Source organism: Talpa occidentalis, unplaced genomic scaffold (assembly GCF_014898055.3).
Source record: "Talpa occidentalis isolate TD23 unplaced genomic scaffold, MPIMG_talOcc4v2.1 talOcc4.4, whole genome shotgun sequence".
NCBI lineage: Eukaryota > Metazoa > Chordata > Mammalia > Eulipotyphla > Talpidae > Talpa > Talpa occidentalis.
Window position 1 is genome coordinate 73889385 of NW_023604295.1, and position 23159 is coordinate 73912543.

A 23159-nucleotide genomic window follows, 5' to 3' on the forward strand; every position below is an offset into this window, starting at 1 on the left:
AATTTTGAAAACGGGTGAAACGAAAATACACTGTTAGGACCTCAATAAAGATATTTTCAGTCCTTCATCTTTACATCTACTCACATTGCTTGGAATTTATGATATGCCAATATTAATTTTATAAACTACTCTTTTCACTAAACAGTATATTTCCCATTTCAACACTTTTTTTTTTATTTAGACACTCATGTTAATATATGTGTATTCCATTTAGATTGTGTCTACCTTTTTGGTACTATATACAGTGCTGTTATTCCCATTTCTAGTTAAGTCCTTGAGTGAAGTGTCTTCCCAAGCTACTGACCTAGTCAGATGCCTGCCCATTCAGTAGATGACTTATGGTTCTCATCATCCTGCCACTCCCCTAATGATGTACTCATTATAGATAGCTATTTCGCCACAGATTTCATTCTAGAGCTTCAGACCCATATATCCATGTATCAGTTCCTGCAGTTTTACTGCATAAATATCACTCAGAGTGATACACATGTCCAGCCATAAAGGCACTTTCCTACTTCTGACAGCCATTTTCTCTTGCCTATATTACTATAATGGTCCATAAGTGGTCTTGTTGCCTTAAGCCTTGCCCCTTCTCAATATAATCTTCCTGCTGCAGACTACAGGGGTGTTTTTTCTAAAATGTAACCGTGATCAAGTCTCTCCATTGCTTAAAATCTCTCCTTGGCTTCCCATTTCCCTTAGACTAAAGGCAAGATCCTTTAATGTGACCATCAAGGCCCATTGTGAACTGACCCCTGCATGCCTTGTGCCTCCCCATCCTCAGTATTGCCACTTCTCTCCTCACTGTTCTTGCTGCCTTCACTCTACGTTTCTTCCAGTTCCTGGAATGATCAATGTTCTTATCTACCTTGAAGTCCTTTCACATCCCATCCCATCTTCCTGGAACATGATTATCCTCTCTCTTTTTGGGGGTTAGCATTTATGTCTCCCTTAGGTCCGAGACTATATGTCAAATACTTTTCATAGACTCTTTCCCTGTTGTCTGGACTCTGAGATAGGAGTCCATCTTATGTTTCTCACAACATCCTCGGCATCCTCTGTGATACATGTTTGCTAATACTTCATTGCCTTTGCACATTTAATTATTTGTCTTCTCCACTGAACTACAAGTGCCTTTGGGCTAGGAAAATATCTTATTTAGCTGGATTTCCAACATAGTGTCTCAATTCCTGTTTCTATTTCTGCCTGTAACAAACTACTATAAAACTTAGTGACCTGAATCAACCATTTTATTTTACTCACAATTCCATGAGTCAGGAATTTTGAAAAGATTCATCTACACGATTCATCTCCAAATTACATGGCTTCATTTAGGCTGTTGGGGCTGGAAGATCTACTTTCAAATTAGCTTCCTCACTTGGGTGTCTGATGTGTCAGCACTCTGTGGCCTCTCTCTGTCCCCACACAAAGTCATGTCCTCTGGGGTCTCTCTTCATGTAGCGTGAGCTTCTTGTCACATTGGGGTCTCAGTGTATTGGCATTTCTTACATGGCAGCTGGCATCCAAGAGGTCAGGAAGAAAAAAATCACCAGGGCATTCAGAGCTATACACTCGAGCCAGCAATATTACTTCTGCCACATAGTTTTGGTCAAAACAGTCATAGGATTCACCAGATTTAGAAGTGTATAACTAACTTCTCTTGATGGGAGAGTGGCAGGTTCTCATCCCAGAAGAGAGATTGTTATAAACATCTTTGCAAATACATCTGCCGTGACTTAATATATGGTAAGCACTATTAAGGATGCATGCCTTAATATAGCATCATTAAAATATATATATAAAATATATATAAAAATATATAAAGCATCCCCTAAGGTCTTGTTGCTTATGACGTCTTTGGTCTCAGCAGAGCAGAATCTTCACCATAGTAGATGTACAGTGAACATTTAATGAGTGGCTTCCCTGGTGGTGCAAGGGGTTAAGTCCCAGCACTATGAAGCTATATGCAGCTACTACAGCATAAGTTTGATCCCTGGCCAGGGAGGTGACCCACCTGGTGCAGCAGACCTCTCCTGTCTTGCCCACTGCTCTCCTCAGCAGTGTATTTCAGTCAGTCTGCCTGTTCTGCTCCCTATTCTGCTCACTCTGTCTCTGGTGACTCCTCTAACACCACCCCCCCACACCTCTGGCCTGTACCCCAGCTTTGTATGCATAAATAAATAAATCTTAAAAAAACATTTAATGAATGAGTGCATTTTTAAATGTTTATTGATTAGGAGCATATATGAAATTTCTGAACTAAAACCATTATAACACTGCAATATTTAATTATGAATTGCAGATTTTTTACATTATGAATATTGCAATTATAATACTCTAATGAACTTCTAGGAAATTCCATTTTTGTCTAAAAATAAATCAGTTGACCAACATAATAGGCATCTTCTTTTTCAGACAAACACTAGGAAAATAAAGAAGTGCTAGGTACTATTAAATTGATTTACTACTTACCAAGTCTCTTAAAACATAAAAATAATCATGTGTGGACTAGGAAAGTTACTGATGTTTTATTAATATGGATCAATTGAATGTGATACAGCTGGAAGGAAAAAGAAAAAGGCAAAGGAAAACGAAATAGCTTGTCAGTTTACAAACTGGTAATAATTAGACAAAGTGTTGTAGCAACACCAGTTTTGGGAATATCCTAAAGGTATGCTTTTTCCCCCTGGACTCTTTTGTCTAGTAGATGGTATGTGGCAAACTATATAAACACCTGCTTTCATAAATTAATGGCATCATTTCCTTCTTCTCTTGAACATGTTTTGAAGGCAGCATTTATGCAGAAGCCTAGAGTGCTGTGATTCGTGGTCATATATGTGCACATTATTTCCAAAGATGTTAAAATCCCTCTGGGGGAAAACCCTAGAGGGTTGAGGTTCATTTGTAGCAAGTCCCACTTGAGTGAAGTATCTTGAAATAGCTTTTTGTTTTCCAAATAGAATATATTACATATTTCAAACTGCACATGTTTATCACACATTCCCGGGCTTGTCTTATTTACAGATGGTTCAAATAAATTTTTCTGTCTTTCTTCAGCATTTGTGCAGGGTGGTAGTAGTTAAAGCCAGTCCTTGTTTAACATGAAGATGTTTTTGCTCTACAGAATGTGAATTATCCAAATACAACAATGCTGGCATCTTTTCATAGTGAAGTTAGTGTTCTCTATCCTTTTCTTGATGGTCAAAATAGTACCTTTTGTGCTAAAAAGTCTTACATGTCTTTAGAAAAAGAAGCTCCTAGTGGTATTTTGGACGTGCATGTTGACAAAGACTGTAAATTGACTTTTAAGTATGACATTTTATTGCATTTCAAATTAAACAAAGGTTTTCCTTCTGAGTGTATAACACACTTCATATTGAAACAATTATCCACTTTAATCTCTTAAATAACTTCAGCTTTGGCACATTCTTCATGTTTTTTCTAGTGCCACACACAGATGCATTAGAAACCACCCAGAAATGAAAAATAAAACATTATATTAAAGAACTATCTGTGTTCATATGTGTCTATAAATTTACATATATATGTGTGTAACTAATACATGTAGTAATACTCTTTCTGAAATAAAAGCTATAACCTTGGAAATGAAATGTGAGATTAACTTCTATGTCTGATACATTCTAATTGTGGACACTTTGACAGGGTTCTTCATTTCTCTGAAATTCAATATTTTCATCTATAAATTAGTAGGAAAATGCTACCTTGGAACATTCTTGTGAGTTAGCACTGTAAAATATATTTAGATATAAAGTAGGTGCTCATAAATGAATTACCATGGTATTTTAATGATAGCTTATTTTTAATTCTTTCCATTTGCATTAATAAAATGTTTACTGAAGTCTCAGTTCACTGGGATCAAGAGCACAAAGCATTTTTCTTTGAACAGTTGCTCTCCACCCTAAATGGTGTGTTATTCTGAATTTTCTCTCTGCACATTGGACCCTTAATTATGTTTTGGCTAGATGCTATATGATTTTGTTTGTGTGTTTTCTGTAAATTTAAGATCCAGTCTTATTAATTTAAAAACCCTAATTCTGTGCGACCAGACATCCATTGCAGATTGCACCAGTCTGTGGCTATTGTGGTGTGGATTAAAAGGACATATTTTGCTTTTAACTACCTCCTCCTTCTGCCTCTTCTACATGCCTACTCCTACGTGCTAAAGCAAGGAAGAGGGAACATTGACAGAGCAACTCCAGTGAGGACCTACTGTTGTCCTCGGTTAGCTCTAAAGCCTATTCTCTTTAATCTCAATCTATGACTATCAAAAGGAGGGAGGCTGGCATCAATGTATCCCTGATTAAAGGTCTCCAACCTGAGCAGCACCTCTTAGCATTTGTAGTTATTGGGCAGTTTAGTCTTCAGGTGAACTATCAGTTACTGGCATTCATGCTGCATCGATACTAATTTTCCAAGCTTTGGAGGACTCAGAGTCTGGTCTCTCCTGCCTTCCTACACTGGTATTCAGGTTGGCAGACTTGATGGAATCTATATTCTTCTCAGGAACACAGAATTTGATGATATATTGTCATGACCTTTCCAAACAATGACCTTCTAGGTCATCCCATTATCCTTGCTTAGAAGTCACCATGTCTTTCTTTGTCAGGCACTTCCCTACCTTAGGACTTAATCACTTGGCATTCTCATTCCTTGGAAATAACTTCTTTCCACAAACCTTGTTTGCCATTAAAGTCCAAAAGTCCAAACACTCTCTGCCTCCTCGGGCAACTTCTAGTCACCGTGGGTGATGGTGCTAAGTGGCAGTCGAAGAACTGCTTGTAACTGATGTTTTCCTCCTGGTCTGTGGAGATATGGTTGCAATCAGTTACTGGTAATGCCGTGAACTTAAATTATAGGATCCTACTTCTTCTTATATTCAGCTTGTCCTTAAGTCCAGAATATCAAGAAAATACCTTTCAGAATTTTGTTTAAATAACTAGAATAATCACAAAAATGATAGACTTGATAATAGCTAATAAATTTTAGTGAAACTTTAAAGTGAGTAATCCAGAGAAAAATAATTGCTCTTGGCTCTCATAGCCTTTTATAAAATATTAGAATAAAATCTAAACAAAATTGTGTCATATGTGAAATATTTTTTAATCCTATGAAATTCTACTCTCTGTAGTCAAAATGAATGAGTTCATTCAGGTGAAGTGGTAGGAATGACAGTGAAGGAAAGGGAAAGAAATACATTGGTGTGTTCATGGAGCAATCTGTTCCCAAACTGAAGTCTGTTGTCTTTGGTGATAAGCTCTCTATAATATCCTATATGCTTTATGACAAATTCATAGGCACTGAGGCTAAAATATTTTTCCCTTTTTAGCAGAATGTAATCCAAATGATAAAACATAAGGAGACTTATAGATAGCTAAGTTTATTTCTACTAAGAATCAAAAGACAGTCTAGCTCGATTAAAAGACCTCTGGTGGGGAGTACACTACGGTGGCAATTCCTAATGGGGTTGTCCTAATATTTCCTCAATTAAAAAGATTAAATAAAGTATTTTAATGCCTCTGGTTTGTTTATTTTTTTTAAATTTATTTATGCATACAAACACTGGGGTACAGGCCAGAGGTGTGTGGCGTGAGAAGATTCACCAGAGACAGAGTATGGAGCCAAACAGGCAGACTGACGGAAATACACTGCTGAGGGGAGCAGCGGGTGAAACAGGAGAGGTCTGCTGTGCCAATGGGGTAGCTCCCTGGTCAGCTGGGGATGGAACTTGTGCTGCAGAGGCTGCAGACAGCGTCATAGTGCTGTGCTTTACCCCTTGCACCACCAGGGAGGCCCCATAAAAAATGCCCCTGGTTTAGAGATTAATTTGTTACAACTCAAAATAAGACAAAACCTGGACATCTGATTTCAGATATTTTTACCTGAACAAATTACCTCTATAGAAGCAAAGAAGAAATTGACTTGTGAATTTCTTGGTTAATGTATTCCTTCTTGTATTAAGTAAGGAGCCCTTTCTGTTTGTCTTCCTGCAGACGGCAGCCTGTGAGTCCCCCTCCACCGCCACGGCCAATTTCCCCACCACACACCTATGGCTACATTTCAGGACCCCTAGTCTCCGACATGGACACGGACGCACCGGAAGAGGAAGAAGATGAGGCTGACATAGAAGTAGCCAAGATGCAGACCAGGCGGCTTCTGCTGCGTGGGCTTGAGCAGACCCCAGCCTCCAGCGTGGGGGACCTGGAGAGCTCCGTCACCGGGTCCATGATCAATGGCTGGGGCTCGGCGTCAGAGGAGGATAATATTTCTAGTGGACGCTCCAGTGTTAGTTCTTCGGATGGCTCCTTCTTCACGGATGCTGACTTCGCTCAGGCTGTGGCGGCTGCAGCAGAGTACGCTGGTTTGAAAGTGGCGCGCCGTCAAATGCAGGACGCCGCTGGTAAGTCATGCGCTGCACCGCGCGCAGGAGAAAACTGAGGTGTCTGTGGCAGTCACTAGTGAGGGCCTGCGACCCGAAGCCCTATGCAAAATGTAACAACTATTACTATTTTTATTTTTTGCTGCCTATGGAAGCCAACGTCCAAGGATAGGGCATAGCTTGATTATTCCCCTTTTTTTGACAATATTTTCTAAATCTATTTTTGTTTTTATTTAATAAATCCTGTATAATGAGAGTAAAGTTACCTGGGAGGTCTTCATTTTTAAGATAATATATAATAGATAATATATTACATTATATTACATATAATAAAAAACATACAATTTCTTTAGCTATACATGCAGACTGTTAAATGAGGTATGTGTTATATGTTTTTGTTTTAAGATGCAAAAAGTCACCAAAATAAATTCCTTTTTAGTAGTTCTCTTATCTCAATGTATTAGTTTTCTAGGAGGAATAGATAAATATCCAAGTTCTTGCTCATCCATTGGGAAATTGACTTTCTCCTTAACAACCTTGTTTCACTGTCCTATCAGTTGGAATACTGATTTAATAAGGAAGACATAAAAATGTGTATAATATGCATACATTTTCTTGCATAAAAGTTCCATTCTTCAGGTAAACATTTTTTAGCCAATAATTTGAAGAGTCAGTTAATTCCAATGCTTATATTTTTTTCTTATGTTCTCTTTTGCCAGAAGTCTCTTTTTAATTACCATGTAGCCATTTCTATGTTTTAACCCATTTTTACTCTTACTCTCAATCTTGTTTAGAAAATAAATAGTATGAAAAAGAAAAGAATTTAAATATAAGCAATAAGTTATCACATGGTTTTCATTTCTGTAGAAAGGAATATATACGTGCATCTATGTTCATAGATACATATATATTCACGATATTAAGTGTCTGTGTATTTCTGCTAGCCAAAAAAATAAAAAGACTAAAATAATGTGGTCAAGCAAGAAAGAGACTTATTTCTGAGAAAGAAAAAGTCTGTCACAACAAATCAATGATTATTTTGTTGTTTTATTTTTGTTGGTTTAATAACGCTCACATTGGTAGTTCCCCATGTTCTCTTCAGTTATTTAATTGGTCATTATTTTTTATCAGTGTAGAACATATTCAGAGAATATTTAGCTAGCATCATAAAGTTATTTCTTTGTTGTTTTTCTTTTTTATCAAGAATGTGTTGTAGGAAAATTATATGTACTGTGCCTCAGCATATTATAGTAGAATGTTTATATTTTCAGTCAGCCCTCTATTTTATGAATTCAATCAAATTTCCTTTCCCTCACGCCCTCCCCCATAACCCCCAGTAACCGCTGAGTGCAACATGATAAATATGCAAATCTAAATATCTTTTTCAGTAGATAATATCTAGCTACATATATAGCTTTTCCTTTTCCTTCTTTTTTAACTTTCTGTAAAAAAATAAGTGAAATTAAGTATCTCAAACTACTGATTTCAGAATTTATTAAGGGTGTGTTTCAGTTCATTAAATCAACAAAACAGAAATAATGTTGAAAATTCAGCTGTAAAAGACCGTATGCCTCAGGGCCTGTGAGCAATAGATGGCCTTACACAATAGAATGAATAATGGTTTTGGTCTCAGCCCTAATTCTCTCTTTTCATGGATATGTAACTTTAATTGTAATAATCTCCATCATAACTAAAAAGAGTTTGGTTTAATATTTTACCATATTGTAATTTAGGGCACTTCTGCCTTTCCTTTGGCTCATAATTAAAATGAACTAAACATGCATTGGACTCTCCCTTTTAAAATGTTCTTTGCAGGAAAGGGTGCTGCTTATCATATGACTGGAAGTTAATTGATTGAATAGTCCAATCACTTTGCTTCTCACTTGGCCGCATTTATGTCTGTTATTTAATATGCTTCAGTTAGCATCTTTAAATGTGTTGATTTCACTATATGTGACTTTTCCTATGTATAGCCAAAAGAGTTGTTTTCTAGATGTGTTTGAAGTTTCTTGTGGAACAACAGTAAGTTCTGGATTTCTGTCTTTGGAATTTCTAGAGACCAAAATAGTGAAGAAGGCCATTAGAGCTCCAGTGCTATAAGGATGAACAATGTTGTGTGTTATAATATAGTGTCTCAGCAAGACAGCCAGAGAATTTGAGAGCTCAGAACATCACCTTGTCTGATTAGCAAAGTCAGTTATTACCAGTGCCTTCGTATATTATTGTCCGTCCAAAAACAAGTAATCAAAACCCATCTCTTCCACACACACAAACCCAAAAAAAAAAAAAAAAAAAGAAGTTTCTGGAGAGAACACTTTCAGTATCCAGAACCAGCAAAAAATATTTTGCAACATAAAAAGGATATAGGTAATTTTTGGCAGGTCTAAATACGTGAGCTAAATTAATTCACCTTAAGAGAGAATATCTGAGCCTTTATTAAGATAGCAGGCATCTGCCTTCAAGGAATAGCATAAATATAATTTAATTAAAATAAGGGATATAATTAGTCTATTCATTCTTAGAACATGAATTTCTTAAGGACATTGGCTCTTCCTCTCGAAAGTAACAGACATCAAATCCATTAAGCAAAATTTTAATAAGTATTTTGTTTAACAATAACAGTTTAGTAAAGCTGGTTACAAAAATAATCAGTACATTTTTGTTTAATAAAATAGGTATTATGAACTTTAACATAAAAGAACCATGGTTTAAAAAAAAAAAAGAGTTTGAAAGTACTTGTGTATTTTTTCCACTGGATTTCTCAAACAGTGACAAAATCCTATTATTTGCTGAAACATTTGATTTAAGCATATTTTTTAAAATAGGTATGTTTCTAATTTTAATGTTATTTTATTATTACTGTTGTATTAAAATTCATTGATGAGTTTGGCTCTGGCTTTGTTCCTCAGGCCGCCGACATTTTCATGCATCCCAGTGCCCTCGACCCACAAGTCCTGTTTCTACGGACAGTAACATGAGCGCTGCTGTCGTGCAAAAGGCCAGACCCGCCAAGAAGCAGAAACACCAGCCAGGACATCTGCGCAGAGAAGCCTACACAGATGGTAAGTCCATTGAAACGCATGAAAACATCTATGAATCTTGCCTATTTACTCTGGCTCTCAATGACTAGAAAATGTATCCACTGACATTAGAAATTACATTAAAATTTCATTAACAGTAGACCTCATATTACTTCTAGGAATGATGGAATTACATATCTTGTCAAGCACTTTTCTAACAATCTGGTATTTAAGAAACGAAAGGCATACATTTAATACTTTGAAAAGGTTATTTTGTAGTTTTCAACAAATAGACATTCTGTTGATATAATGTCACAGGATTCATCTTCATCAGATTTGCTTCGAAATTTTCCAAAGTGTCCTCATTTATTCCTCCCTTGTGGAATTTTGCATTCAAAGAGATGACAGCAAACATGTTTGAATATTAATTCTAATGATAGTGGTGCGATCACTATATTGTACACCAGAACGCAAACCAAATCATCTTCCTTCATGCCTTTCCATGCAATCTCGACTGTCCCTGGAAAGGTAACACTTGCCTTCTCCAGGGGGCAAGGAAAAAATGCAAACATGGTGATGTTGTGGAGAGACAGCCTTTAATGAAAGCGCCTCAGGTGGTCCTGCATTTATTAAACAGGTACCTTCTCAATTTATAAAACAACCCCAAGGGCTTTGATGGAAATTCATGTAAGATAAATTCTCCGGACTCACATATCTTGTCAAGTTTGTTAAATTTGCTAAAGGGGTGGGGGGAAGAAGGGTCTCACGGCAGAGTTCCCCACCTTCTGGTCCTTCCAACCTCTGACCACAATCTGATTAGGACTTTCATTACCAGTCACCGATTTTTTAAAAAAGGGCATCATTTGCCATTATCATATGAAAGCCTAATATTATAGATCCTTATCCAAGGTTACAAGGAGGGTTTTCTGAGCCACTTCTCCCTGTGAGTCCTGCCACTTGACAGAAAAATTTAATACAAAGCTCACAGCATGATGAGCACAAGTAATTTTGCAATGAGTGGCTGTCCATGCTATTATCTGTACTTTATTCAGAGTATTTTCTCTCACTCGCATCTATCTGATATTAGACTACATTAAATACTGGCATGACACAGCGCACCTGGGCCTCCTGGCTTCTGCCCAGGACTCTTTTGTCAGTGAAACTGAGCTGTCAGAATATTATCTGATTTTGAAGGGTTATTGCAGTGGCTTTGTACATGTTTGCCTCAGTGAAGGGACAACACTAGGTGTAAATCCCCAAACTCTATCAGCGTTTTTACATTTATGGGACCCCTGTAATGGCATTTTACAAGTTTTATAGCTGTTCTATCAGTTTTTATTATCTAGAAGAGAGTGCACCTAACTGAAAAACTGGTGAGACATCAAACTTTGATCTAAACACATCTAGGTTGAATACATAAGGGAGAAAAACTGGTCCAGAGCTTTCTGTAGCTCTTTCCACCTCTTATTTATACTTGTTTTGAGGGGTTTTTGACATTGAGTGATGTTTTTAGAAAATGCTTTAAATAAAGCAAACACACCAAGGTAAAGGGTAAGCATGGCAGTAATAAATTATGCTATATCTGAAAATTGTGATCTGTATTTGTTATCCTACATTCTGCAATATTTATATCAGTGTGTTTAATAATTAATTATAAATTCTAACTAATCCCTCAAAAATAATTATTAGACTGAATTATTAGACTTGTTATTTTTTAAAGTTAATTTCAGAAACACCAAGTAAATAAATTGAAATATTTGTAAAGCAAAAATGTTAATTAAAAATATTATTTGGATTTCTAATTGTTCATTTCATAAAAGTTATTGTGCAAAATTATATGTTAAAATGTAGGAAATAATTATTTTCTCTAAGTCACAAAAGTAGACCACATGGAGATATAACAAACTATTTTTAAAATTTTAGCTTTAACTTCCTTTCAGCATTTTGATAACCTTCTGTCAGTTATGTTTATTGTACTAACAAGTCTCAGGTTTAATTCTGGACTCTTTCTTATGTCATAGGTAAAGAAAAATGACAAAGCTATGTGTTATTTTATACATATCTAATAATACATTATGATTAAATAAAATCATGTAAATGTGGACACTTATTTTTTTTAAAGATTTATTTATTTATTTATACAAGCACTGGGGACAGTCAGAAGCACGGGAGGGTGAGAGAATTCACCAGAGCCAGAGCAGGGAACAGAACAGGCAGACTGATGAAATACACTGCTGAGGGGAGCAGCGGGCGGCAGGAGAGGTCTGCACGCCATGTGGGACCCTCGCCAGCGGCCAGGAATTGAACCGGCGCTGCAGAGGCTGCGGGCAGCTTCATAGCCCAGCGCTCAACCACTGCACCACAAGGGGAGGCCAAATGTAGACACTTATTAATGCCCCCAAAATATTCACAGTCTTGTTGACAGTGGATATGATAGTAACAAAAGTCATTTTCTGAGAAATTATTTTCTCAAGTTATACAGAGCATTTTTTAAAAGAATATTAACAGATCATTTCGTGAAGAACCTCAGTTTGTACAATTTATTAAAAAGGAGAGGAGGGAGGGAGTAGAACGATTTTATGGAGCTGCCATTGGTTAAGATGAGAACTAAACATATTAGTAGGGTGTGGAGGATTTTTTAAACTTTTTGCTTCTTAATGACAAACATGTCTTATCTATAATGCGTGGATTTTATAAATATTAGCAGACATCTTATGTGAACTATTTTCAGAATATGGATTATCAGTCTTGACTTTGTGGCATCTTTACTTTGTAAATTTTGTTCACATCGCGAATTTCCTTTGCAGATTTTTAATAAATTCTATCAACAAAGTGGCTTTCTGAATGATGAAAGAGTGATTTGTGATGATTATTTTTAGTCAGTCAATCTTTTATTTTTTTTAGGATTGCCATAACAAAGCACTGTAAAGTAGGAGGTTTATAAAACAAAAAAATTATTTCCTCACATCCCTGGAGTGTAGAAGTCAAGATGTTACCAAGGTTGATTTCTTCTGAGGTCTCCTTGTCCTATAGACAACTGTCCTTACCCTTTCTTTAAAAAAAAAAAAGATTTATTTATTTTATGCATACAAGAAGTGGGGTACAGGCCAGAGGTGTGTCTGTGGTGGGGGGAGGTGGAGCATTCGCCAGAGACAGAGTGGGGAACAGAACAGGCAGATCTACTGAAATACACTGCTGAGGGGAGCAGCAGGCGAGTCAGGAGAGGTCTCCTGTGCCATGTCGGTAGCTCCCTGGCTGGGGATTGAACTCGTGCTGCAGTGGCTGCGGATAGCTTCATAGGTTGCATCCTAACCCCTTGCGCCACCAGGGAGGCCCTGTCCTTATCCTTTCTTCACTTGGTCTGTCCTCAATATGTGTAAGTCAAATGGCCTTAGAGCCCAACCTAAGGACCTCACTTTAACTTAATTATCACTTTAAATACTCTGTCTCCAAATGCAGTCTCATTTCAAGGTACTAGGTGTTAGAACTTCAATAAGTGAATTGTGGGGGCTTGCAGTTGGTTTATAATATTGCTTCAGCCATCCCCTAATCATGTCACTGTAGCCAATCCTCACTCTGTAGTCAAATCTTTGGCTTGGTATAAACTTAGGGAGTGCGAACTGGACTGCTGCCTGCTATAGTCACACCAACAGGCAGAATCTATTTCATATTTGCCACTTACTAATTCAACCCATATGGTGGGTAGGATTAAAATATATAAATATGTATCGGTCAGTATTATCAAATTAAAGCCAAGCATAGGTACATTTTTAGGACACTCATAGATCCATTCCATACCTTCTTTTCTACCCTTTCCAATGCATTTTCATTACTTGATGTAAAAACCAAATCTACATCATTTCTCCAGTCATACTTTTCATAAATTATAAATTTACCACCTTCTGTAGAATGTTGTTTTGATTTGTCATTGATTACAAGGTCTTGGGACTGGAAGTAGTTAAGTAAATAGTACACTGGGTTAATGCCAGCTTAATTATCTACATGCTCATTCTCTTATGTGTTATTTTATGTGCATTATACTGGTATTTGGAAAGTCTTGTGAAAAGACTAATGTTTATCTGCTTACATATATAAAAGAGCCTCTGTATATGTATAACAGGTTCACAGTTCCATTTGTTAAATCCAGTTTGAGCTGTCAGTGGTTTGAATAAGTTGAAAGTGCTATTTAGCACTATGTGAAATATAGACTTGTTATACTATCACAATCACTATTTTGACTTGGCAGTTATTTATAATACCTAATTTTTTTCAGTATTTTGTTTATAAAAGAAATCAAACCTACCAGTGTTGCCCTTGATCAATTAAAGTGGCAATTATATAAAGGAAGTTAGAACTCTTAAAATTACCTTTGGGCTTTCTCATTTTTACCTGTGGTACAGATTGCACCTATATAGAGCATCTGGTTATAGATTCTGTCTCTAGAGTCATCTGTTCTGAAGACTTTGTATGATGTTATCGCAGTGGTAATCATCAGCATCAATGTGTGATAAGCACAGACAATGTATGATTCCATGGTAGTGGCAGTCATCAGTTTCCTGATAATCTATGTCTGCAGTCCAGTTTAACTTGATAGTAAATGGATAATACAGAAAGTAGATGGCATTCCCTCCCTCTCTTTGTTTCCAAGTACACTTTGAATTAGACTTCTCTCCTCCTTTTTTTCTCTCTATATTTTAAAATATAGTATCTTTGAGATATACATCATATACCATACATTCACCCTTGGGAAGTGTACAATTCAGTGGTTTTTAGTATACTCAGATTCATGGAACTATCACCCAATAAAAATTTACATTTTTTAATTTTATTTTTCATTGAGGTAACACTACATTATTCTACTGTATAAGTTGCAGGTGTGCTTCATTGAGAATCAGCATCTATAACTTCTCCTTTCATTGCCATTCCCAGGCTCAGTGTGAACTTGGAACCACTCTGCCTTGGCACATTTGATTTTAAGACACTCAGAATGGCCTGTCCCTCCTTCCTTCTTTCCCTCCCCACCTCTCTGGTTATTTTTAATAAACAAGGAGCAGTGGAAAGGGTACTGTCATGATAACACTTTGTTTTGTGTAATGTTTTTGAACAATTCTTTCAAGGAGAAAAATAATGCATAGTGGATCATGATGATCTACGATGATCTACGTTGATTGACAAGATGAGAACTGTTGACTGTATACTGGTCACAATTTTAAAAATAATGTGTTAGCACTATTTATATGAAGCTAGAATATGGTGAGGCATGAGAACTAAGCACAAAAATATGCAAGTGAAATTTGCTCTCTTTTAACAGTGGATTCCTATGTAAGACTGCAGGTAGTAACATGGCATCTCAAGCATCAAGCAGATTGTTTTCAGATGCAAATAACATGATATAATCGAATACCTTAGATTTAACATAATGCTAAAGGAAACTTTAAAAAAATTATACCGAAAAATTTACAGCACCAATGTGACAAATATTCTTTCTTTAAACATGTAAGAATGAGAAACACTTGGTTAAAACTGGTGCTCCCTGGGATATTTAATTTGCTATTATGATAAGAATTTTTAAGACACAATTACAATATTCAAGAGTTTCTCACACTAGTATATATTAATAATTGTGGATCATTGCCAATCATAGTAAAATATCTGCAAATATCCTAAATATTCCTCCATAGGGATTGGCACCATAAATAATGATATGTTTCTTAAACAGAATATTGTATACTTTTTCCCCAAGAGTACAGTAGAGCTGTACCAAGAGTACAGTACAGAGAGGAAAATGTATACAACTACAGAGTTAGGTGAAGAAAGGCAATCCCATTTCTCTGAATAAGAAGTGAAGGTCATATATTTGTGTCTGATACTTTTTATGAGACCACCTCATATGGAAGAGCAGGCAGGTTACTGTACAGTGGTGGTTGCTTTGCTTGGTTCCGGAGGTAAATTGTGCACCATGGAGCTGGGCAACTTGGCAACCTCATTCTATGAGCATTAATAATTTCTGGAATGATCTATAGGCTATTATTCAAACTTATTACCGCTGCATAGTCAATTCTGAGGATTTGAAATGGAGGAGGGAGTTATGAGGGGTCATACTTTCAACTTCTTATATACTTGAACATTTTTTACCATGTAAATGTGTAATTTAAAATCTTCAGTTTAATGTTATAATAGTAAACATTTAACAGATGTGTTATAAGTGCTTTTTCATTGATTTAGTCTATCACATGGACTTTTTTTCCAAATGTGAAAATATTACTATTTCTGAAATCATGACTAAAAAAATGTATTTGTACTGACAATCCCCGAGTCTTTGTAGCTCTGGTTTTGACCTCTCTTGAAATTCAGGTTTTATGTATAGCAGCCTGCTGGACATCTCTATCCAGATACTTCAAAGGATCTTACTCACTTTTCTAAAACTGAACTGAAACAGTTTGCAAATAATCTTCCTTGTCCCTAAATTATTTATTTGCAATTCTGTTTCTATCATCCACCTAGACAATTATGGTAGAAAATCCTGAAAGTCATTTGTAGATTATTTTTCTTTTCCCTTACCTACTATATTTCGCTAATTATTGTATTACTTTTTTTCTTCCTTAATTTCTCAAGATATTTACTCTCCATTTAAATAGCCACTAATACAGCTTTATCTCCTACCATTGCTTATCTGAGCTAGCACAACACTCACTTTAATTCAAGCCTTTCTTTATAATATGTACTAAAACTAGAGCAACTTAAAACAACAATCTATTAATATTCTTCTACTAACTTCCCACCTATTATTAGAATGCATGTTTCTCCTCCAAAGTGTAGGTATGAGTTTTTAAAGACAACCCATCTAAATTTTCCAGATATCAGATTTTATGCCTTCTTTCATATCTAAGTATCCTTGTGTATACATATAAGATATTATAATTATATATATAATTTATAAACTGTATGTAATTATATACATCCTATTATATATACTATATGTAATGTCCTTTAATATATACTAATTGATTATGTCATTAAAACTGTATTGATATATCCTTCAAACATATAGATACATAAAATTTAACCTATAATTATAGCAGTGATTATCTGATTTCAACTCTCTGGGTACCTATGCAAATTAGAGAGACCCCATCAATGAATGGCACATTTTAAGCTTGTGATAGAATGAAATAGTAGAAACAACACTAAATTAGAAGTTAAGAATCTAAGGCTGGTCCTGATTGTGTCTAGCTTTGAAGTTGGAAGATAGCTTTGAATCTATGTGTTTGAGTTTCTCTGTCTACAAAATGAGATGGGATTTAAGCTAGATTTGAGATGGCAAATAGGTCTCAACTCAAGTGCCAACTCAATCAGTTTGAAGTGATTGCCTGAAGGGGTAAAGATAAGTGTTTGGAACCAGAAATACTTTGCTAAAATCAATTAAGAAGATTTACCATTGTTGGGAGAGTAAGCTACAGCACATGTGTCCATGCTATCACAGCTATCCCCAAATTAGTTAATCTCTTAGTACATTAAAATTGCTGGTCTTCTTATTCTTTAGTTGCCTTCAATTATTTTTGTTCATCTAGGACATAGTATATAAGTATGTGAGATATGTGGCTTTAATGTTAATCTTCATATTTTATGATTTTATAAAATGGCAGACTTTTATAATATCTTTAATATTTCCTTTTAGATCTTCCGCCTCCTCCAGTGCCACCACCTGCTATAAAGTCTCCCACTGTCCAATCCAAGGCACAGCTGGAGGTACGACCTATAATGGTGCCAAAACTTCCTTCTATAGAAGCACGAACAGACAGATCATCAGATAGAAAAGGAGGCAGTTACAAGGGGCGAGAAGTATTGGATGGAAGACAACTTGCTGATATGCGAAGCAATCCAGGTGATCCCAGAGAAGCACAGGAACAGCAAAATGATGGGAAAGGACGAGGAAATAAGGCAGCAAAACGAGATCTTCCACCAGCAAAGACTCATCTCATCCAAGGTACTGATTTATTCAAGCAGTAAATGTAGATTAAATATATGTTCCCATTATATTTGCTTACTAATGGAGAAGATAGTCATGTACCCTGATCATTTTAGTACAATCCATCCAATACATGACATTGTACAAGATTTCCTTGGAGAGGTGCCGACTAAGTTATATTTTAAAGGAAAGCATTATTTCAATAGATAAAATGAAAAAAAGGACATATCAGGTATAGAAAAGAGAAAAAATAAAAGGATGTAAATGATGTTTTGGGAAGCACTGATTTCTCATTTGGGTGAACAATAAGAAACTGAGACCAGGAACCAATGGTAAAAGTTAAGACTAGAAAGGTGACTGTGCCAGATAGGGAAGGTAAGGAATACTATTCTATAGAGTTTGGGATTTGTGATATAGGTAATGGTGAACCAGGAAAGTATTTTGAGCTGAAATGACATAATTAAATACGTATTTTAGAAAAATAACTGGCAACACTTTAGAGTGAAGGAAGAGCTTGCAACTGGGTAGATGAGGCATCAGAACATTGCAGAATAATTTCTGCATAAAAAAAGTGAAAGCATTGAGTTAATATAGTCGACCAAATGAAAAGGAGAGAGCAGCCTACGTGGGCATTTCAGAGATAGACCCAATAGGACTTCGTGAGTAATTGAATATAGAAAAATCAAATGAAATAAGGGATTAAAAAAAATTATTCAAATGTTAATTGGATGGCCCTGTATGAGCAGTGGAACATAATTATATGAACCAATGTAGAAATAAAAGGGAGGACGGATGTCTTGGGGGAAATTTCAGTTTTGAAGGGATTAAGGCAGGGGGAAGAACACAGATATGAAGAAAATAAGAATTTAAAGAACTAAGTTAAAAAGATCAAGAGAAAGGTTATGAGTAGAGAGTGAATTTTAGAACCACAACACAGAGGTGAAAATTGTATAAATTACAAAGTCAAAATTAGCAACAGTGATAGACTGATTAATGTTTAGCAATCTATTCTCTGGGAGACAGACAAAGCAACACCTGAATTTGTAGCCATTTGCTTCCTTCTGGTGTGTAATTACTTCCAACATGACCCATTTCTGGCTACTCGCATGAAGTGTATGCTGATTTAGGAAGAACTGTGTACAATAGGCTCTTGTGAGAACATGTAAGCCAAATTCAGTTCACCAATAGTGAGGGATGGTTATATCTAAAGGTTGTGCACAGGAACAACATTCTGTAGTGAAAACTTGTTATTTTCATTATGCACCCATCATGTGTTCATCCAGATTTTTAAAATAATCTCAATATTAAAGCTAGCAAGAATAGCATCCCGGAAATAATGGAGGAGAAAATGTTAAGATAGGAATAAATGTAAAAATGCCCATAGTATTGAACTTTGAATGTGAAAAGGCTGGAGCAAGGAGGTGGTATTCCAAAGACTGTCTTTAGTGCATTAGTGAGAATAGAAGCCAGGTAGAATGGGGGTGGAAAGTGAATGGAAATCTTAGAAGGGAGATAATGAGCATAGAGTCTTTGAAGAAGGTTAGGAAGAGGAGAAATAGTTGTAAGAGAACTTGACAGGAAAGCAGAATCTGTGGAAATATTTTAGAACAGGAGATTTGAAAATTATTATAGACTAAGGAGAAAAAAACATTTTAGGAGGGAGAAATAGAAAAATAAAAGGAAGAATGATGACGTAATAGGAAAATGAATATTGGAAGGCTGTGGGAGCATGGCACTGCCGTATTTCAATAACTATATTTTCCTGTGATTAAACATTAATCTGTTGTAATGTTTATTATGAGCACCTGGTCATAAGCAACGTCATCTAATATAGAGGACAGTGTTACTTTGCTCTGCTTGGAATTCTGAACTCGTAATTCAGGAACAGACATGGTAATGATGTGCTGAGCCAGTGTGTGCATTTCAGACAGATGCCTCCGCAGTGTGACTACAAAATACTTGGTGCCATCATCACAATTCAAAGTTTGAAAAAGTTAGCTTATCTTTTTCAGTTAAGCCAAAGGTAACCTGACTAAACTTTTGCCTCCCAGTGACTATAGTCCAAATACTAATTCGTAAGTAGTATATCATGATATAATATAAGAGGTTTATACAGATAATAATCTCTAATCTTGCTCAGAAGTAGGATTCCTCCAAAGAAGGTGGAATTCTTCAGGAGAAAATTTTAGAAAACCCAGAAAAGATCTTAAAGTAGGCAGAATTAGAATAAAGAAGTGAAGTCATTGCTAGTACACTTCAGAAATTTAATAAATTCCTGTTTGTTGTTAAATATTTCTAACTAAAAACTAAGACTGGAACCATTAATCTGAAAACAAGGAACCCTGTTCAATGAAAAGTCTGAGTACACTGAACAGTTATTCTATTATCTGTTTTCTTGCCCCAAATTCTTCTTTAAACTATAACCTCGTGTATATATCACTAAACAATAGTTTCTGTGTGTTACTGTAACTTTTACTTCATAATTCATTTAACATCATTTATAATGAAGGAGACAACCTGATTTACATATGTAATGAATGGCTATTTTTAATTAAAGAAAGTGGTCTTCTAGACTTGAATGTGTGATCTTTTTACTGACATTTACCTCAGTTAGTTCAATTTATTTCCATATATCAAATATCTACTATGTTATTAAGCTATGTGCTAGAACTGAGATTTATATGTAAGTATGAACCTTGACTTCGGGGAGTTCATTGTAAGATTAGGAGATGGATAATCTATAGATTTGTTAAATATATTCATATTTGGTATAACACTCAGGGTGCCACGAAACCTAAGAATTCAGAGAAGGAACAATTAGACAAGTTTTGTGAGAAATTTAATGTTACAAAAGTGGAAAGGACACATAAACTGAGTGTTCAGGAATGGGTAGAATTTGGCTTGGGTAAGAAAAGTGGATTATTTGTTCTGGCAGAGAAAGTCAGCCTGAAACATTTTAAACTTTAAGTACATTGATAAGACTATAAGAAACTTCATATTACTGGATAATAAAGGTGGTCAAACTTTAACCTTTCGAGTTAAATATAGAATTGAGCCACAGAGAAATTGTAGTTCCTAGAAGACGAAAGTTGAAGATGGTTTGAAGGAAATAGCTGAAGGGGCAGAGATCTCTTAGAAGTTATTTACAACCCCAGATAAGAGATGTAGAGAATATATAGCAGGCTATGGAGCAGGGATAAGGGAGTCAGTATTTTTAAGATTTAAAATCCATCTTACCTGTTGTATATTTGAATGTGTGGAAAGGTGGATGGAAAAGTTGTTGGAAAGTGGGAAGAATCTTAAAATAAATCCAGTTTTCTAACTTGGCTATATAATGATTAGTGATATCATTAGCTATATTAAGGAATACAAAAGAGAAGAAATCTCAGGGGAGTGGGTATGATGAAGTCAGTGTTTGACATATTGGCTTTGAGGGACACTCAAGAAAAAGTGTTCAACTGAACTGGCTGTGCTAAAATTCAGGACATTTTTAAGGAGTTAGGAACAAAAACTAATGATTTATCATTATGAAAAGAATAATTAAAGCTCCTCATCCATTTAATCGAAACTATTTATTGATAATATTATGTATGTCAAACTGGGATTATGTAAGCACACAAACCAGAGAAAAACACCTGCCTTACACACACACACACACACACACACACACACACACGACAAGAAGCAAAAATCTGCAGGGCATCAATGAGTAAGAGGTATTGCGTAAAAGGAGTCAACAGAATACTGGCTGGGAAGGAAGGAAAAACAGAAGCTAAGAAAATAGTAATGTTTAAATTGATTGTGTTTCCAGATTTATGTTTAGAAGTCCAGAGACATAGGATTGAAACATGATTAACATCATCAAAGTCAACATTGAATTTTCAATTTCAGTTAGTAATTTTATATACATATATATATAATTTCAAGTTGTCAAATTTAGATTTATTCCAGTATGCATTAAGTTCACTTTGTATGATTATTTCTGGTTTTAGTTGTAGGAGGAGTGGGAGAAGGAATTGTAAAATGTTGCCATAGGAAAGTTTAAAATTTTGTCTTATTTTTGAATGTATGGCTCCTGTGTTGGTGTGCCTTCATTAACAACACTTATTTGGAGTCTGAAAAATTTATACTAGAGTTTTGACTCTGATACATGTATCAGAACTGTTTGGTATATCTTAAATTCTTCGCACGGGCTCTTCTGTTTAAGAGTATAAGTATATTTCAGTGGAGTAAATCATGAGTGAGAGTTGCCATTAGCAATACTGAGTCTAAATCGCTTTTCAAGAAACTTGACTGAGCAGTGAGGAGAGAAAGAAAGTATTGATTCATGTAGAACACAAGCTTTCAAAAGGAAATTTTTTAGCACAAGAGAGAGAGATTTCATCATAATATAGTGTGATAAAAACTAAGGTCAGTAGAGAAAGGCTGATGAAACAGGGACAAAAAATGAAGGTCACAGAAGACCAAGTAGTATGAAGTTAGACAGAGGAGTAGTGGTCTACGTGAACTGTGAAATCCAAGCGAGTCAGAAGTCTGGATCATGGGGCAAAATTTAATCAGTAGAGTGGAAGGAGAAAGGTACCATCTCGGAGAACTATATGGGTTCCATTAGTAGATGTCTTGGCTTCACAAATGGAGAATGTTTTTTGTGAAAGGATAGATCAGCAAAGAGGTAGAATTAATGTCAGTGAACTAGAGGCAAACCTTCTTTCTTTCCTGTCCACTAGAGAGAATTTCAGTGGACACATAAGGGAAAATCTGGTTTCATTCAGGTAATGTGCATAGTGAAGAAGCATATAGAGGAATTAACTTTGTATGTGTAAGAGTGTTTAAAGGGTAAAGTGGACAGTTTATGGAAAGAATTGAGCAGTTTGGGGATGCATCCTTTGAAACAGCAATAAATTTAAAGCCATATGATGATAGGCTTCCAGAAGACTTGGTTTGTTTTTTTGGATGTCATCAGTGGCAGCTTCTGAAATCAGGGTTCCACAATGTAAATTTGATTTTGAACAGAGCTTAATATCTTGGTGTCTGGGAAATGAACCTGGGCTTGGTTTTGTTATGAAAGTTCAAGGAAACTGGGCTTTCTTTCTATTAGTGTCTTAAAAATCCTTCATAGTTGGGCCTCCCCAGTGGCGCAGCGATTGAGTGCTGGGTTGCAAAGCTGCCTGGAGCCTCTGCAGCACCGGTTTGATCCCCGGCCCCCGGGTAAGGGTCCCACATGGCGCGCAGACCTCTCCTGCTGTCCGCTGCTCCCCCCAGCAGTGTACTTTGGTCCCTCTGCCTGTTCTGCTTCCTGCTCTGGCTCTGGTGAATTATCTTACCCTCCCACGCTTCTGACTGTACCCAGTGCTTGTATAAATAAATAAATAAATCTTTAAAAAAAAAATTCCCGATTTAAAAAAAAAAAAAATCCTTCATAGTTTACACAGATATTTCCCTATCTTATCTGAAATGTTTCATGTAAACAGTATAATCATTTTATAGATATATGGAAGCTCAAGCCTAAATTATTCAGAGGTCACAGAGTGAATGATAGCACAGAAAGCCAAGTCTAACTCCAGGTTTCATTTATCTCCTTTAGGACTAGGAAAACAACAAGACTTGTTATTTTCATTTTCAAAAGACAACACTGCATTACTTATTATTGCTGTAAAATGTTTTCATTTATTCCTTATATTAATGCTTCCCCATTCAGAATTATAGACATGAGCAATGTGTTATAATGAAAGTGTACAATAGAGCTCATATGCACTTATCATCTTTCATTACA

At 35.8% G+C, this 23159-nt stretch overlaps 1 protein-coding gene across 1 annotated transcript in view; it reads left to right on the forward strand.

The window, feature by feature from the left end:
• Positions 1-23159, forward strand: part of ROBO1 (roundabout guidance receptor 1) — a 912258-nt gene that overhangs the window by 885973 nt on the left and 3126 nt on the right. Inside the window, exons 28-30 of the mRNA XM_037525700.2 lie at positions 6012-6418; positions 9307-9459; positions 17096-17404. Coding sequence (XP_037381597.2) covers positions 6012-6418; positions 9307-9459; positions 17096-17404 — 869 coding nt within the window. The remainder of the gene's footprint in view (positions 1-6011; positions 6419-9306; positions 9460-17095; positions 17405-23159) is intronic.